The sequence below is a fragment of the Pistacia vera genome, unplaced genomic scaffold (assembly GCF_008641045.1).
Source record: "Pistacia vera cultivar Batoury unplaced genomic scaffold, PisVer_v2 Contig218, whole genome shotgun sequence".
In the NCBI taxonomy this organism is placed as follows: Eukaryota; Viridiplantae; Streptophyta; class Magnoliopsida; order Sapindales; family Anacardiaceae; genus Pistacia; species Pistacia vera.
The window spans coordinates 754,015-772,155 of NW_022196022.1; the positions used below are offsets into that span (position 1 = coordinate 754,015).

General features: G+C 38.1%; 2 protein-coding genes across 2 annotated transcripts; both read right to left on the reverse strand.

Moving 5' to 3' along the window:
- Positions 1–7,015: 7,015 nt before the first annotated feature.
- Positions 7,016–9,463, reverse strand: LOC116130258 (COMM domain-containing protein 9-like). The gene is made up of 6 exons (XM_031416003.1): positions 9,223–9,463; positions 8,887–9,057; positions 8,702–8,794; positions 8,411–8,530; positions 8,244–8,317; positions 7,016–7,397 (listed from the first exon to the last, which is right to left on the reverse strand). The coding sequence occupies exons 1-5, from the start codon at positions 9,394–9,396 to the stop codon at positions 8,270–8,272; spliced, it is 606 nt and encodes a 201-aa protein (XP_031271863.1). The 5' UTR covers positions 9,397–9,463; the 3' UTR covers positions 7,016–7,397; positions 8,244–8,269.
- On the reverse strand, positions 9,393–12,755 carry LOC116130257 (pentatricopeptide repeat-containing protein At5g50390, chloroplastic-like). Its single transcript, XM_031416002.1, has 2 exons — positions 10,368–12,755; positions 9,393–9,463 (listed from the first exon to the last, which is right to left on the reverse strand). Exon 1 carries the CDS (start codon positions 12,488–12,490, stop codon positions 10,370–10,372), a length of 2,121 nt encoding a protein of 706 aa, XP_031271862.1. The 5' UTR covers positions 12,491–12,755; the 3' UTR covers positions 9,393–9,463; positions 10,368–10,369.
- Between the last annotated feature and the right edge of the window lie 5,386 nt (positions 12,756–18,141).

Here is an 18,141-nt window from a genome sequence, read left to right on the forward strand (position 1 = left end):
CAAGTCTAACAAACAGTGTGTACTAAGAACTGATGTGCACACATACAATAGATGAAACAAGCTAAATAAAAAGATTGATAGTCAGTGTGTACACATAACTCATAAGTTTGACAAAAATGAATAGCACACATAACTCATAAGTTTCACAAAAATAAATATTCAACCCATGAGAATTTCGACCGTATTTATACACTTGGCACATGCATTTTAATTTCTTCACACTAGAGCTGGGCAGGGACCGGTCCCTTACGGGCCCAGGCCTGGGCCCGTTTGGGACTGGTCCCAAATGGGACCGTCACTCATGGGTCTGGGACCGGTCCCAGGCCCATGAGAAAAACCAGGACCCGGACTAGGCCCTAGGCCTGGTCGGGACTGGTCCTATGGGCCTAGGACCGATCCTATAGGTTTGGATAATTTTTTCCCCCCTGATATTTTTTTATATTTTAGAGGCGAAATGAAGTTTTATAGGGGGTTTTTAGTATTTTTTTAGGAGTTGATTAGTAAGTTCCTAAAAATTTAATTAATTTTAAAAAATAATAAATTAATAGTTAATTTTAATTTTTAACATAAATGTAATATTCACATTTCACACATTCACGCTTCACAAATAAACAATTAAATAATTTTTTTTATTAAATTATTCATCTTCAATTTCATCGTCAACACTAGTTACATTATTCAAATCTGTATTCCTAAAGAGTTCGAGTAGTTCGGGATCTTCAGGGTGCTGTTGTAGTCTTCTTTCTCCATGAGTCCAATCCCGTAAACACGTTATCACTTCAATCATCTCATCGGTTAAAGAACATCTTCTGTCTTCAACAATCCGACCACTCGTTGAAAATGTTGACTCGGATGCAATTGTAGAAACCGGCACAGATAAAATGTCACGTGCCATTTGGGATATAATGGGGAATTGACTTTCTTGTTGGTTCCACCATTGAAGAATATCCATGTCAAGTTGCTCCTTCATCGTCATAAAGGTCAAGTCCACCTGTAGGTAGCGAGTCATCTCATTTGGTCTATGTATGTACGAGCTGGAGCTAGAGCTGGAGCTTCCGCCACGTCCCACACACGCCCACTTGCTCGACCATTGAGGGGGGGCTACATCAAGGTCCTGATCGCCTCTCCTAGACGTTCCACTTCCACTTCCACTTCTACTTCCATTGTATATGTTCTCATATAAAGAAAAAAGCCTATCCAATTTGTGTTTAAAGTCAGTCAAATAAGACGTATAATCATGTCCTAAATAATGGCCTAACTCAGTAATTACACCGTTAACTACGGATAATTTAAACCTAGGATCTAGAAAAAGGCCTAATCCATATAAGAATGGAATATCTAACCAATATCTCTTATATTTTTCTTCCATACTTGAAACAATTTCACTAAAAATGTTATCGTGTCTATATTGATCAAAAGTTTTAGCAATTTGAACTAAAATATCTAACACTAAATTAGTAGTTGGATAATAAATACCACTTAATGTATTAGTAGCATCATAAAAAATTTTAAGAAATGAATAAAAAAGTTCACAAACCGCCCAATCATCATAGTTGACAACTTCCTCTGGATAGTTCTTCCGGTTGACGAAATCTGTAATTTGTTTCGCGGTTGGCAAAGCTTTTTCCAACATCAGGTAGGTAGAGTTCCAATGGATAGGCATGTCTGTACATAACTTCAAAGGTCGAACCGGTGGGTCCTCTTGCTTACAATATTTGACGTACTCCTGCCATCTTTTATTGCTACTGCCGACGATAAATCCGATAGCTCTACGCACCCTCTCAATCTTTGAATGTATAGCATCTAAACCTGCTTTAACTATCAAATTGATGATGTGACAAGCACATCTCTGGTGATAAAATTTGCCTTCACCAAGCGGATCCAATTTCTTTTCAAATAAAGATATTGCCGCGGTGTTAGCAGCTGCATTATCAAGCGTTAGCGCTACAACTCTATCAGTTAATAAATATTCTTGCAAAACTTCAAGAATCGTAAAATAAATAGTTTCAGCACTATGTTTTTCATATAATGGTTTAAAACCTATCAATTTTTGTTGTAAACCCCAATTATGATCTAAGAAATGTACTGTAACAGTTAAAAAATCGGTTTTTGATCTACAAGCCCATATGTCTGATGTAAGTGCAATAGATATATTCCTAAAATTTTGAAATTCGTTTTTAAGTTTATTATTTATTTTGTTATAAAGTTTTAGTATATCTCTTCTACTTGTAGTTCTACTAACAGGGGTATATGCTGGACAAAATGCAGTTTTAACCATATTAACAAAAAAAGGATTTTCAGATAAACAAATGGGAGAGTCTGTAGCAACTATATATCTTGCTATTTCCTCTCGTGCAACATGTGTATTGTATTGCCATGTTGAGAGAGTTGAGGATTGTGGATTAAAATTAAGTTGAGTTTGAATTTGTCTACCTGATCCGCTTGAAGATGCATTTATTTGGGGATGCTTCTTCTCTACGTGTCGTCGCATCGTCGAAGTCCCCTTCTCAGCCCCAATAATGGTTCCACATAAATTACATATCCCACACGATTCTTCCCCCTCCCCATTTGTCTTTGGCCGTTTTGATTTGGTGAAGTATCGCCAGACATCGGACACGACCCTCTTTGACGGTCGGGGGGGTTGGGCTATGTCCGTGCCCGTTGACTCGCAGCTCACATGTGTTTGGCTACACCTCGTCCCGGCCGAATGTGGTTGTGGAATTACAGCTGCATCCTCTGGAGGAAATGGTGAAAATGGATTGAAGCCTTCAATTTCTTCGGTGGATGGAACGTAAAACTCATTTGGGGAAGACATAATAAATTTATGATAAAATAATAAATAATTAAAATGAAAAGAAATTAAATAATAATATGAAATTATGATGATATTGAAAAATATAAAAAAATTTGAATAATATAAATAAATAATATGAATAAATTATAAATATAAATTGAATGAGAAATTGATTGGAGATTTGGAGTAGAGAGATTGAGAGAATGAAAGAATGAGAGATTTTATTGGTGTGAAAAAAATAAAAGATTTTAGGGTTATTTATAGTGTAGTTATGGGGGGAAAAATGAAAAAAAAAACTTATAATTAATAATATAATTATAACCGTTGGCTGCTCTGCTGTGACCGTTGGCAGCCAACGATTATAAAAAGTTAAAAAACCTTTTTTTTTTAATAAATTTTATAAAATTTCATTTTAACCCTTATAATTTATACTTATTTAAAATTAATAAAGGGTTTAATATAATTTTACAGAGAATTAAAAGAATAAAATATAAAAAAAATTTGAGCCCAGACCCGAGCCTTGGAGGAGGGCCCAAAGGAGAGTCCGGGCCCTCCTCCTTTGGCTGATCTAATTTTGGGACTAGACTTCCTAAGACCAGTCCTCTCAAGGACCAGGACCGAGTTTTGCCCAGCTCTACTTCACACTATATTCTTACTCAAAATAAATATAGTCCACCAACAAACAACTTTTTATTTATTTTTCATTAAATGCAATACAGTACACTCTTCATCTTTTTCAAGGACATGTAATATTTGTTTTTTATTTTCAATGAAAGCTCATTAAATGTAATATAAGTACACCTTCTTTATTTATTAAATTAAATTATTTATTTTCAATCTCTTTCTCTTCCATCTTAAGATTGCAGGAACGAAGAAGAGGAGAGAGAAAGCTTCAACAACTTCTTTTTCCAACTCTCTTTGTTTTTCTTTACTCTTTCATTTCTTCTGTTTTAATTATTAAAGCTCTTCCGATTCTTCAGCTTTCCTCTCATCAAAAGGTGCATGCCTTCTACACCAAAACACACAAACACATTCACTCTTCCTTTTTGACAAAATCCTCATTTTCTTCTCTCTTCTTAGCGGTGTGCCGCCACTGTTATATGCACCTCCACCATTCTCCACCACCATCGCCACCGTAGCAGCAACGGCCTAGGGTTTCAACTCCTCTCACTTGCTTTTTCTCCTCTTCTTCGAGTTGGATTCTCTCTTCTTCTAGTGGCTTCGTTGATTAGTATTATTTTTTTGGGTTGATTAGCCTCATGTCTTTAATTGAAAATTGTAAAAGGGATTTGAATCTTGAACGTAGGAATTTGAGTTGACAAAAGCGGTGGTCGCTACAGTAACACCGGTCCAACCGCGGGTTAAAGCAAGTGATTCTCATTCTCGGTTTTTTACCTTAACCGGCTCGGTTAAACCACCGATTTTTTATCGAACCGATTAAATCGACCGGACCGGGTTTTAAAATCTTTCTTGATATGACTTAGAAATAGTAACCCTTGTGGTATCAGAGCCAAACCCCTTATTGATTCCAATTTCTGCGTGTGCGGAGGATTACCTCCCCTCGGATATTGGCTTCTTTAAGTTACTTATTGGTTCCAATTTCTGCGTGTGCGGAGGATTACCTCCCCTCGGATATTGGCTCCTTTAAGTTTTGGTTATGTTTTCTTTCTCTATTTCCTATGTTATGTTTTATTTCCCTGTATATTAAATTATGTTTTTATGTAATCTTCGGGTCTTGCGTTATCTTTACCATTTGAGGTGATATTACACATCCAAGAGGTTGAATTTAAGTACATGGAATATTCTTCAGCTTTATCTACGTTTACTGCTCCCATAAATACTAGTTTATCTAGATCTTCTTCTAAAGTAGACAGTCTGTATGAAATATCTTATATCCCAGAAAATCAAAAAATCCAAGACACTATCCCTCCCATTGTAAATCCTTACACCGCCTTTTCAAAGTCTACGTCTTCTTTGTCTAAAACCTTTAAAACTCTTGTCCACCTCGAGCCATAGAAAATACAAATAGCTGTTAGTCGTGATGCATTTGATTTCCCCAAAGCCATTGGTCTCACCTAACTTTGTAGACCATCAATTGGGATGCTTAAAAAAAAAAAAAAAAAAAACTTGGTGTGAAACTTTGATTTATTTATCTATTTATTGTCAAACTTCAATCAGTCATAATGTGAAAGTGTTGTAATTTGAAATTAGATTTGTGGATTCAAGAGTCATGACATACTGATACAGTCAGTAAAAAGCTCTTATAAATTATAATGTCCTTTCTGTAAGGAACGTTCTCAATGAGTCCACAATTGACGGAACCATCAACTTCTTGGTTGTCTCTGAAATACACAAGAAGCCGCCTTTTGTGCTTCTAAATTCCAAAAAATTTCAACCAACTTGATTTCATATCAACATTCTTTTGCAAAAGATTCGGCAAAGGGCGATTGTCTCTTCATGTCAAAATGAATAGTCGCTACTCAAAAACTATGTGCCCCATGCGAAATGGTATTTCGTAATCTACAGAGGCCATTAGAAAAATTTCCAGTTTGGGAAGGGCATGACTTTTCCTAGCAACAGGGATTATAGGAAGAAACGAGGGGCCAGCCCATAGCCCAAAATATCTCATGACTAAAAAAAGGGTGAACGACAACTTCCCACCCAAGGTTTGGCCTAGTGACAAGTTCCCACCCAAAAAGTTTCAGAATGACAGTATCCCACCCATCCATCCAATTTCTCCGTTTTTTTTAACTGCAGAAGGATAGAATAGTAATTTCAAAATACAAATAAAGGATAATCATGTCATTTTATGGCCTGTATATAAACTTAAAAAAACAAAATCCCTAATTTTTCTCCTCCTCTTTCCTCTCTCAATCGCACCAGGCCGCTTTCCCTATTTTTTCTCTCTTCCCTTTCTCTTTTGTTTTCTTCCTTCTTTTTCTCTTTTCCCTTTCCTTTTCTTCTCTTCTTATCTTTCCTCTCTCTCTGGCGGTGGCTGTTGCTGGCCAAATCTAGTCGGCACCTGAGGCCCTTGTGTTGGCTAAAGGCACGGCGCAAGAGCCACATGCCGACTTGATCTGTCCGGCTGAGAAGCTTTCATTTTTTGGCCAAACTGAGTTAAAGCGGAGTTGACTAAGAGAAGAATTGATTGTTTGATAGCTTTTTTGATACAATTTTTCTTGATTGATAATTGTTGTGTGTTGCGGTGATTGTGTTGAGAAGGAATTGAAGTTTGGTGGTGTGTTTGGGTCGGGTTTTGCTCACGCGAAGAGGAGTATTAATGCTGGCCAATGAGGGCGTTATGAGTATTATTGTTTGGGGGATTATTGTGAAGCACTTTGTGATTTGGCTTGCTTGCAGAATAGGCACTGCACATTTGTTTTTGTGTTGCTTTATTTGCAAAGTTATTATGTACAAGTTTTTTCTTGTCCAGGCAGTAGTGTATTTGAAGGTGCAGCTTGTCTTTTGTAATTTGAGGTGGCAGTGGGATAACTGGATGAGTGTATTGGTAGTAGCTTTAGTTTACGACATTTGGCATCTTAATAGTGGCAGGGGAGCTTTTTCTTGTAATGGTGGTTATGGCTGGCCTTTTGATTTTTTTCATGTTTTGTGCCTTGCGGGTTTTGAGCTGCTATTTTTTCCAGCAAAGCCAGTACATGTTTGTTACGGTTGATGCAACCGGGTTTTGTAATCATACTCGACTTTATTTTGGGCTGTTCTTTGCCTCCTCTCGATGGGGTTATGGTTGTTCCTGTCCAGCCAAGGCAGCAGCTGGTTTGCTCCATGGTTGTTGCATCCTAGCTTTATTCCTTGGTCATGTCCAAGGATGTTGGTACTTAAGGTTCTCGCCCTTTTTCTGTAATTCTTTATTGTTTTCATAATTAACTTTTACCTAAAAAAAGACGCGTCAGAATCGCACCGGGCCCCAGCAGGTGGTGGTTACGGAGGTTATGGAAGAGGAGGCGGCAGTGACTGGCAACAGTTTATCAAAATTTATAAAAGAAAATAAAAAATTAAAAAAAACTTAATTTACCATTCTATCCTTTAGAAGTTTAAGTTAACGGAAAATTGGATGGATGGGAAAGAAACTGTCGTTTTGAAACTTTTAGGGTGGGAATTTGTCATTCGGGCAAACCTTGGGTGGGAACTTGTCGTGCACCCCTAAAAAAAATCTTTCTCATGATTGTCTAAATAAAGTTTGAACAGGTCAAATTGGCCTAACATTTCAATTTATTCTTATGCTAGCAAGCAGAAATATGTAGAAAAATCAAGGGTTCTCTAATAAATACTTTGACATGTCATTATGAAAGACGTAATTACCTTCCTCATGATAGAAATTTAAATCTATAAGCAAAAAAGTTGCTTTCATACTTTCTATTATAGATAAGCAAGACTAATTTACATGGAATAAAATTCTCCATACGCGTTCTCTGGAGTCAATCATAAGTCATTGTTCATGATCAGCCATGAGTATTGAATGGAGCAAAGTCCTCCGGTTATCTGTCAACTTCAGTTGAACCCAGCTTTGCAGCTCAAATGAAGCCTCTTGAACAAGGTAACACCAAATCTTTTTCTTTCTGATATGAAGGCCGCACCATTGAATCTGCAATATGACAGTGTTGTATGACCATAGGCTAAATAAAAGAAAATTAAAACTTTGCTTGCACGTTCATGGTGCTGCTGCTATGGATGTGTTTCCATATGGCATTCTAGACAATATCTAATCAGTTACATTGAGCAAACATGACACGTGCTTGAGTGATACCTACCAAGGTGTTAATATGTCATGTAAATTTTCATTTCATTCCATTCTTAAGTGAATAAGAAAATAATAAATTCATGAATTATGAGCAACATATACATCAACAGAAAAGAAAAAGTAGCATTCATTTCGGTCTGAACACTCAATCATTACTTCCAGAAACAAAAATCCTTTTTATTGCAAATACTTCACAGTTTCAGCAGCTGTGTTATATCTAATCTTCCTCAAGAAAAAACTGGTGATCGTAAACCATCATATGCCCAAAAATTATACCCATTTCTAATATCTACTTCCACAAGTATTCATGACCGACACTTTAAAGCTGACCCTTATCGTCAGCTCAGAATATTCCCTCTATAAACATATTTGTAAGCAAAACCGTGAATCTAACACATTGAAGAATAATAATGCAATACAAATGTGAACTTTCTTTCTCTCCATCTGTCCGTCATTCATATTCCCACTTCCATAAAAGAAAAAATGGCAAAAATTATGCACGATTCCTTATGGGTTGGACCAGTGAGGTAACAAATTGGATCCTGGTTGGGAGATAAAACCCCCAACAACCAATAGATTAAATAAAAAATAGTTAATGACTTCAATAATTCTGGGGAGCTTCTTCTACAGAGCAGGAGTAACCACCAAATGGACTCAACAGGTGAAATAGATTCAGGATCCAAACCATACCTTCCAATGTGAATTATGCTGGTAAACTACACTGTATTGGTTTCTTGTGGTGAATGCAGGTTTGATGTTTCATCCTGACAATAATAATAAACTGGTTAGATAAAGCAAGAGGGTAGAGAAACAATATCTGCAGTTAGTAACACATATAGGGAATAATAGCAAAATACCATGTTAGACAACTGATCTCTTATACAGTACATGGATCTCAGCATTGTATCTAAAGTATCTTTGGCCAATCGGAACTTCACGTCTGATTCTCCTGGCTGAGATTTGGCGTCATTTTGGAGCTGCACAGGCACATGATTACATTGTGATCTTTTAGGAAAATTTTCAAACTATTCTTCCAAAACCTTCCCTATAGAATTTATTTACTTCGACAATTTACAGCTTTGGTATAATATTGATCTAAAAATTGCCTTTCGCCATGCCTACTAAAAGTGAAATGTTTAGTTCCATACCTTCAAATTGATAACAGCCACAGGGTCTGCCACTTCTGTGGACTCATGGTTCCCCATGTCCCATGTCATTGCTTTTAACCGAGGCAAAACAACCTGAACATAATTCATCCAAATATGTCACATTACAATCCTTGCACTCTACCCAGCCAGCCAGAAGAGATCATATAGCATAAATGAACTCTGACCTGGTCCTTGAGAACCTCTTCACGCCATTCTTTTTGAAATTTCTGCAACAAAAGCGTCAATAGTCTTTGCAATTCAGGAAGTACCTCACTGGGAAAAAGCTTCTGAATCTCATCCTTGCTAATATTCTCATAAACACACCTTCGAATCAAAGTCCTGAGGCATACCAAAAGCTGCCCAACCCAATAAAAAGTAAGTTTAATGCAACCAATTATCGGACAATAGTTGAGTAATCAACAGAACTAAGAAATTTATAGAAAATTTAATACTAATGATTCAAAAAATTTACATCATAATCATTTATAATTTGAACGAGTGAATTGAAACAGTATACATACTGGGTCGAGGTCGGAGTCGTTTTGAAGCTGAAGGATGTCGCGGATGACGTGGCGGTCGGCGGCGTCGAGGCCAGTCTTACGGGTCCTCCAGAGGGCTTGAAGAATGTACTCAACTGATTCTTTAGAGTTGGACCTAACCAGTAAGGGCAAATGACCCCATAGTGTTTGCTCCATATCCCCCCTTTCTTGCGCTCTGGCTTTGCTCTTTCTTATACAACCCCAAATGACCGCCCTTTCCTCCCTACAATAAAAATACATAAATAAATATATAATACGATTTGATGTAAGGGCCAATTGATTCTTTTGTAATTATAGTTAATAAAATAACAAGCATAGTTTTGTAATTATCTTTAAATTGGGAGGTTTAACAACCATATTTTTAGCGGAAAAAAAAAAAATAGAGAGAAAGGGGTTATTAATTTTCCCCTCAATGTAGCCATGAACTCTTAACTCCCCATTAAGAGCAGGAGGTTCAAATCCACATTATATACATTTACTACTTGAATCATTAATGTAACTATTAATTTATTAGTAATGTTAATGAGAAAAAAATGTATATTATATTTGTATGATTTCCTTTTCTATATTACAAGTTCTATTAATTCCTGTACTAATAAAATTTGTATGTGTATTGCAATTTCTGTCGCCTATTACTAACTGACATGACCCAACAACTAGCTTCTTTGCGTTGGCTCAAGTCGAGTAAATGACAGTGGGCATGGGACATGCGCCACATGGCGAATAAGGAATTCAGAACAACCGAATGGTTATTGGCTAGAAAGGCCTTTGACAAATGATTTTTCAAGCTCTTTTATTCATCAAATTGAATGATCGCAAAATTGAATGACCGCAAACTAGATCATATTCGAGTAATGCTATAGTTACTGAAGGATGCGCATCGAATTCGTACACCGAATGACGTGACACAATCCTGACCGTTAATTCATTATAAGTTAATATTAATCAACGGTCAAGATTTTACCACATCATTCGATGCATAGATTCAGTGTGTAATTTTCGATAACTCTATCATTTTCCGATCATATTCTTACATTATTTCTATGGTATACCCGAGGAGGATACTAAATGAATACAAACAACAAGGAAGAAGATCGTAAGTCTCTTGAGTTAAATAACTAATTTACCATCACCAGTAATCACCACATGAACATATCCCATTTTTAAAATGGTGGAACCTGCTAGAATCCCTCACGACAATTTCCCGTCCTGTAACCATAGCTATCAACTTCACTGCATTATGGCAGTCACAACAAATTCGATGGCTCTGCACAATTTGCAGCGGCGTCCAATCTGTAGTGTTTATCAGCCCAAAAGCTATAGCCAGTTTCTCACTGTGGTACAGCAACACATGCTGTTCCTGTTCATCCACATCAGGAAGCAAAGTTTTCTCCTCTGGAACATACCCATGTTTTGAAATTTCTCGCATCAAGCTATCAACTTTCTGGTAAATCTCCTTTTTTTGGACGTGGGATTTATCTCCGGAATAGAAAACATGCGATTGTTTCTTGACTTCAATCCAACTGCATGCAGGAAGCATTCTTAAACCCTTTCTTCTTAACGTCTGCACAACATTGGCTGCTTCCTTTAACTTACCACTACTGTTATATATATTTAGAAGCACAACATAATTACAAAGCTTTTCAGGTTCCATTCCATAAAGCTTCTCTGCTGCAAACTTCCCCAGCTCTAAATTCCCATGTACTCGACAAGCTGTTAGCAAGGCAGCCCACATATTTGCTGTAGGTTTAAAGGGAGCACCTCTGATTAAGGCAAAGGCTTCATCTAAAAGCCCCTCTCGACCCAATAACTCGATCATACAAGCATAATGCATTGCACGTGGCTTGATCTTGTGATCCCTACCCATTGATTGAAAAATTTCCCATCCACGTTCTGACAAGCCTGAATGGCTACAAGCGGATAACACAGCAAGAAATGTCACATGGTTCGGTCTCATTCCTTCAAGAAGCATTTGTTCAAACAGCTCAACGGCCTCTTCTCCACGACCATGATTACCATAACCACCAATCAAGGCATTCCAGGAAATGACATTCTTGCAGGGCATCTTGTTGAAAACATGACGAGCATCTTCTATTCTTCCCCATTTACTATAGAAGTCCACAAGCGCCGTGTTTGCTACTATATCTAAACCAAAACCGTGACGAACTAGACCTGCATGAGCTTGCTTAGCATGTTCCACAGAAGCCAACCTCGCACAAATTCTTATAATCATAGAAAATGTAAATTGATCCATTTTAACCCCAGAATCACGCATCTCATAATACAAATCCAGAGCTTCTTCACTGTAGCCATGAAGTGCATAACCTGCTATAATTGTGTTCCATGCTACTGTAATCTTCTCTGGCATCTCATCAAAAACAAATTGAGCATCTGCAATGCTCCCACATTTACTATACATATCAATCAAAGCACAACACACAAAAGTATCATCACCAACACCCATTTTAACAGCACAGGAATGCAACTGTTTTCCCACAGAAATGTCTCCTAATCCAGAAGATGCCCGAATCATTGTGGCAAAAGTTCTTGAACCACCATCGGAAAACTCCTCCCACATAATTAAAAACAACTCAAATGCCTCTATATAATCTCCAGAGTCAATAAGCCCCACAATTAGCATGTTCCATGTAACCAAGTTCCTCTCAGGCATCTCATCGAACAATTTACGCGCATCAATCATCATCCCGCATTTCACATGCATAAGAAGTAACCTGTTTCTCAAATACAGATCAGGTTCAAATCTGTTACTTAGCATGTAATTACATACCCTCTTCACACCTCTAATAGACTTTAAACCTATACAAGCACTCACTAAAGCATCATAGGTGCTACTGCCCACATCAAAACCAACTTCTAACTCCAAAATCTCAAATAGTTCAAGTGCTTCTCTATACTTTTTGTTCAACACTAACTTCTCTATCTGACTACAAAGCCCTGCACAGGGTTTCTTGACCTCGTTCTCATGCACTTTACTCTCTTTTAATTCCTCAATATCGACTTTATTTGGCTTGGGTCGTGGCTTTAACCCTTGCTCCATTAAAGAGCATCTAATTCTACGAAACGGAATCTTCCACTTTCTTCTATCCAACGAAAAACTATATCCAGAAAACAAGGATTTATGTTTGAAAACCTTTTTATCATCCGTAAACGAGAAAGGGAATCTACAACTATTTTGAATCTGATCCAATGATATACTCTGGTAACGCAAGAGCGGAACCTCCATGTTCATAATCTATAACAATTACTGTTAACTCTCAAGGGAGTTGAGAAACCGTACCTGTAAAGAGTAGTGACGGTAGCTTCAAAAAGAGACGTTGAATTTCAAAATTTATAAGAAGTGAATGATACAATGTTACTGCTGATGAAAGTTGGTGCTTTTTTTTTTTTTTGGCTTCGGAGAGAAAGTGTATGTGTTGAAGAGGGTCAGCATTGAGAGATCCGTCTGAGAGTAGTTGCGGTAGATCAACGATATTTTCGAGGATTTGAAGAGAGAGAGACGGACACAAACTGTGCATGTCGACACTTTTTTTTTTTTTAAAAGATCTCCTGGATCTGGTGTACGATTAAATAATAAAAATAATTTTAAATTATATATACGATTAAATAATAAAAATAATTTTATCGCTAAATTATATAGCTTAAAGAAGCCAATATCTGAGGGAAGGTAATCCTCCGTACACGCAGAAATTGGAATCTGGAAGCGGTTTGGCTCTGATACCACACGGATTACCTCCCCTCGAATATTGACTCCTTTAAGTTTTGGTTATGTTTTATTTCACTGTTTATTAAGTTCTGTTTATATGTAATATTTGGGTCTTGCGCTATCCTTATCATTTGAGATGATATTACACATCCAAGAGGTTGAACTTACACACATGGAATCCTCTTCAGCTTTATCTATGTTTACTGCTCCCATAAATACTAGTTTATCTAGATCTTTTTCTAAGGTAGACAGTTTGTATGAAATATCTTATATCCTAGAAAATCAAAAAATCCAAGACACTATCCCTCCCATTGTAAATCCTTATACAGCCTTTTCCAAGTCCTCATCTTCTTTGTCTAAAACCTTTAAAACTCTTGTCCGTCCTTCCAGAAAGTCAGTCAAAGAGTATGTCCAGACTAGTACTTTTGACAAGTGTCAAATTCCAGCCACATCCCAAGAACAGTATGTTACTTTGGAAATACCTCAAGAATCCATTACCTAATGGATCCGTGAAGGATACTCTCATGTGCACTTTGGCGCTATCCGGCTCGCTCTATCTTATCATGGCAGAAAAGGACTCCCAGTCTCTATTCGAATTGCTTTATTGGACACCAGATTTGTCCAATATCAACATGCTTGTATAGGGACAGCACAGACAACTTTGAATGCTGGGACAGTCATTATGACACTGTTTCCTAATTTCAACATGTCCCTTTCTGATGTTCATTGCTCTAAGGCTCTTAAAGTTCAATTACAGATCGTTGGTGTAGATTTAAATCCAGGAAGTATTGCAGCTACTTTGCATTATCAAATGATGTGGCGAATCCAAGACCATGCTCTTAATCTCGCTATCCCTACGACTACTGATACACTGCTCCTTACTGTTGACTCTTAGAATACTCCTCACTGCATCAATATTCCCAGGCAAATTTCTAGAGATGATTTGATTAAATTGTTACCCGACTCTTGGGTGACGAGTTACGAGTCTCTTCACAAAAAAGAAACTCCGGTGGTTTCTATAGAGTCTACCATGCATGATAACAGTGACGGAACAACAACTATCAGATTTAAGTCTCCAGCAGCTCCAGTGCTCCACCTTTGAGTTTTCGACAAACTCAATTCATGATTACTCCGGTCATACCCACTACCGCAGTACGGGAACCTACACTTTCCATTCATTCTTTTTAACAATCTGGTGCTCCTATCCATCATCAATATGATCCAGTCACTGGTCACACTCCATTTGATCTTGACTGCCAATGCTTGGAATGCCGTGATAATCCTATTTGGGAAATCGATGAGTATTATCTTCCAAGATGAAACTATTCCAACCAGAAAAAGAAGAAAGCTCGTTGCAGTCAGACAGATCTTCATTCTTGATTTGAAGAACATGATCCTGAAGTTGGTCTTCTTGGTCAATCGTCTAGTAAATTTGACTATTATGTCAAATATTCTCCACCAGCCGGAAAAGATTCACCATCCTGTAATCCCTCATGGGGCAGCCCTCCGAAACCTCAACCCAAACCACCTTTAAAACTATCCAAACCTGCCAAATCACCTTACTTCAAACAACCTTTACCATGTTATGAATAGTCTCTGCGGTGGATTGCAAAAGAACATAAACCAAACCATTCACCCCTTGCTCATACTCCCCCTGTTCAGTCCGTTATGATGATCCAATCCCCTGAGCCCTCAAAGACAGGACAACATTTCAATTATGCTATAGATTTTCCTTCTTTTTAGGAAACTGCCACTCAACAACCAAGAGTTGTTCCTTCCAAAGCTATACAGTCTGACGGATCCACACCTAAACTCTCCCAAGCTGAAGCAGTTCTCAATTGGCAGACTGAAAATGCTTTAGCCCAAAACAAAACCATGACCAGACTTGAACAAAAACTGGATTTAGTAGCTCATCAGGTGGACTCTCAGTCTCAGAACCAAACTATGCTGATTTCTCGGCTACAAAAACAAATTGGTCATCTCCAAAACCGGATTGATTAGCTCCATCAGGAATTAATGCACATTGTCAGCAGCTCTCATGGCTATTCAGCTCAGTTTCTCCAGAAGGAAGCAGAAATGAAGTCATTAAAAACCCAAATGGCATCGCTTCAGCACGAATATCTTAAGCAAAAACTCAGACAACCACAAACTTTCCCTGAATATCATTGGTACCAAACCCTTTTGATTCCACAACAGCATGGCCACAACCCTCTTTTTCCCCTTTCCCAAAAATTAGCCAACCGTTGGTCTCACTTCATATACCTTTTGGTGCTGTTCAAGCTTTTGGCAACACTGAACAGTTATATGCCAAGCTCCGTAAAGAACGTGATGAAAAGATCAAGCTGGACCGAGACCAAAAGAAGCGAGAAAAGTATTCTACTAGACCACAGACCACATCCGCTGGTATTCCTGACTCTTTCTCTTCCAGTCACTCAGATCCTCCATCTCCTAAGCCTCATCGTCCTTTATCTAAGGATAAAGCTCCAATGCACATAATGATGATAGAAGACTGCCAACCTTCTGCTAATCCCAACTCTTCAGAAAATCCCGTCTCTTCCAATTTTATGAGCTCTTTTTTGAGAGACATGGCAAAAAGGCAACGTCTTGCCGCCTCAGGTCTTTCTCAGGATTCTTTATCTACCTTCCAAACAGAATCAGAAGCCGATATACCTTCGACTGATGAATCATTTGAAAGTGACTTTGACTCTGACAGTGATACTTGTGATCAACATCCTCATGTTTATCCCCAACTGATGACCCATCAACCTGAATTGTCCAGACCATCTGTTGTTTCTGAGGTCGATGATGAGATGCCTGAAGGTGATGATTCCATTCCAGACTCTCCGCCTATGTATCGACAATCTCGTCATACTCTGGCTGAACGTGACTCTTATACAACTTCAGCAAAGCTCCACACTTTTACCGTCGATGATCTTCTTCCAAACAAATGGAGAACTCGAATGTATGAATTTCAGGCCTGGTTACAAGCTGAGATGTTGAAACCTAATGCCCAAGTCTCTACTGTACTTACACAGTTTACAGCTAGATTTGGTGGCATTCTCCGTGATTGGTGGATAAGTCTTCAGGAGTATAGAGCGTCGATGCTTGCGCGCGCTGGCGTCGATGCATGCGCGCGGGCGTAAAATTTGTTCATCCAAATGCCAGATATTAACCAAGCTCTGTATCTTCTGTATGATGAATTCTGTGAATTACCTCACCTTTATGAGAATCAGGTCAGAGAAGAATATTTCAAGATGCGATGTTGTTCTCTAAAAAAGAAAGATCTTGACAAGCATTACAAAGAAATGGTAAAACGATATCATATACTTAGGGGTATGGATGATCCTAATATGAAGCAAGCCTTTTTGGCATCAATTCCTGAATCCCTAAGTCATGAAGCAACCAAGCTTATGCAGTCCCAGAACAAACAACTTGGCTCTACTTCTCTTGGTGAAATTTACCAGTTTGTTATTCTTGCTCTGGAAAAGCTCTGCTCTCAAAAACAATTTTTTGATGATTATATGAAGTGTTCTAAACAGCTGACAAAGGTTTGTCAACGACCAGACTTGCAAATCAAATGCGAATCAGATCATTCATGTTCTTGTCTTACCAAGAAGAAGTTTCATTCTAGACGCATCAAGTTTTCTCCACCTAATGTTCCGGCTCGATGCAAATTTCGACATTTCAAAAACCGCAAGTTTCTTCGAAAAAGGAAACGCAAAGGCAAACGGTCTAATCAGTGTTATTTGTGCAACCGCCCAGGTCATTTTGCCAAAAATTGTCCAAACAAACCCAAGCAGTCAGTCAAAATGATGCAATAACTTTCTCAGCTCACAGATATCAATTTTTCTGATGATGATGTTGAAAGTTGGTTTTCCATGGATGATGAACCCACTTCAGACACTATTTTCCAGTTTGCAGCCACTGATACTGAGTACTCTGATTTAGATGATTGTCACTATTTCTACCATATCCAACAAGCACTACAATCCCTTCCATCATTAGCCTTCTCATGTCACATACCTACGGCAAAAGTTCAGATCTTTCCCACCAAATACTCCAAGCCCATTTCAGTCATAGCATTTTTTGATACAGGTGCTACTCGTACCATTATCAACCCTAAGATCCTCCCAACCTCTCAGTGGAAACCTCATCAGGAGATCTTCTACATGGCTAATAGTGAGACTTTCACTACTCATCTGATCAGCAAACCCATTAAAATCCAAATTTTCCCAGGCTATTTCACTTTTCATAAAGTTCTTGGTTCCGATCTACCTGGCAAAGACATGGTTCTAGGTTTTGATGTTTATTCTAAACTTAATAAACTTAGAATCCTCCCTGATGGTGTTCGGTACAAGATGTTTTTCCAATCCTGGACCACACAACCTAATTTATTCCAGATTAAAGGCAATCCTATTGAGCAGATCAAGACCCAGCTTATTTCTTGTTCTTGCGCAGATTCTCATGCTGATTTTCTCACTAAATGTGCTCATCCATTATGGAAGAATTCAGAATTCTTTATCCGTCTTCCATTCATCAAGAGCGAAGATATCAATCCCACTAAAGCTAGTCATTCCGGCATGTTACTAGAACATCTCAGTCTTGCCCAATAAGAATGTACTCAGCTTTTATCTCGAGGATTGATTGAACCCACAGACTCTCAATGGGCATGTGAAGCTTTTTATGTCAATAAACGGGTAGAACAGGCCAGAGGAAAACTCAAACTTGTTATCAATTATCGCCCTTGAATTTCTTTCTTCGTGATGATAAATTTCCTCTGCCTTCCAGACAAGTTCTTTTTGCAAATCTCCATAATGCAACGAGGTTTTCCAAATTTGATCTCAAAGCTGGATTTTGGCAACTTGGAATTCATCCTGATGATCGTCATAAGACTACTTTTTGTATTCCCAATCAACACTACCAGTGGACAGTCATGCCTTTTGGACTTAAAGTCGCTCCTTCCCTGTTTCAGAAAGCCATGACGAAGATTTTTGCTCCCCTTCTACATACATGTCTCATTTATATCGATGATATCCTTCTCTTTTCAAAGGATGAGGAATCTCATATCCGTCTTCTTCGTGACTTTGCTGATATCATCCACACTTATGGTATCATGCTCTCTGAGAAGAAAATGCAATTGGGGCAAACAAAGATTGATTTTCTTGGTATGGTGATTG

What these genes read in the sequence shown, in the direction of transcription:
- LOC116130258 (XM_031416003.1), bottom strand. Translation starts at nt 9,396, where the DNA reads ATGGAGCAAACACTATGGGGTCATTTGCCCTTACTGGTTAGGTCCAAC. An exon ending in ACGACTCCGACCTCGACCCA is followed by an intron (nt 9,058 to 9,222) that starts GTATGTATACTG and finishes TGGGTTGGGCAG; the next exon opens with CTTTTGGTATGCCTCAGGAC. An exon ending in TGGCTGTTATCAATTTGAAG is followed by an intron (nt 8,531 to 8,701) that starts GTATGGAACTAA and finishes GTGCCTGTGCAG; the next exon opens with CTCCAAAATGACGCCAAATC.
- LOC116130257 (XM_031416002.1), bottom strand. Translation starts at nt 12,490, where the DNA reads ATGAACATGGAGGTTCCGCTCTTGCGTTACCAGAGTATATCATTGGAT.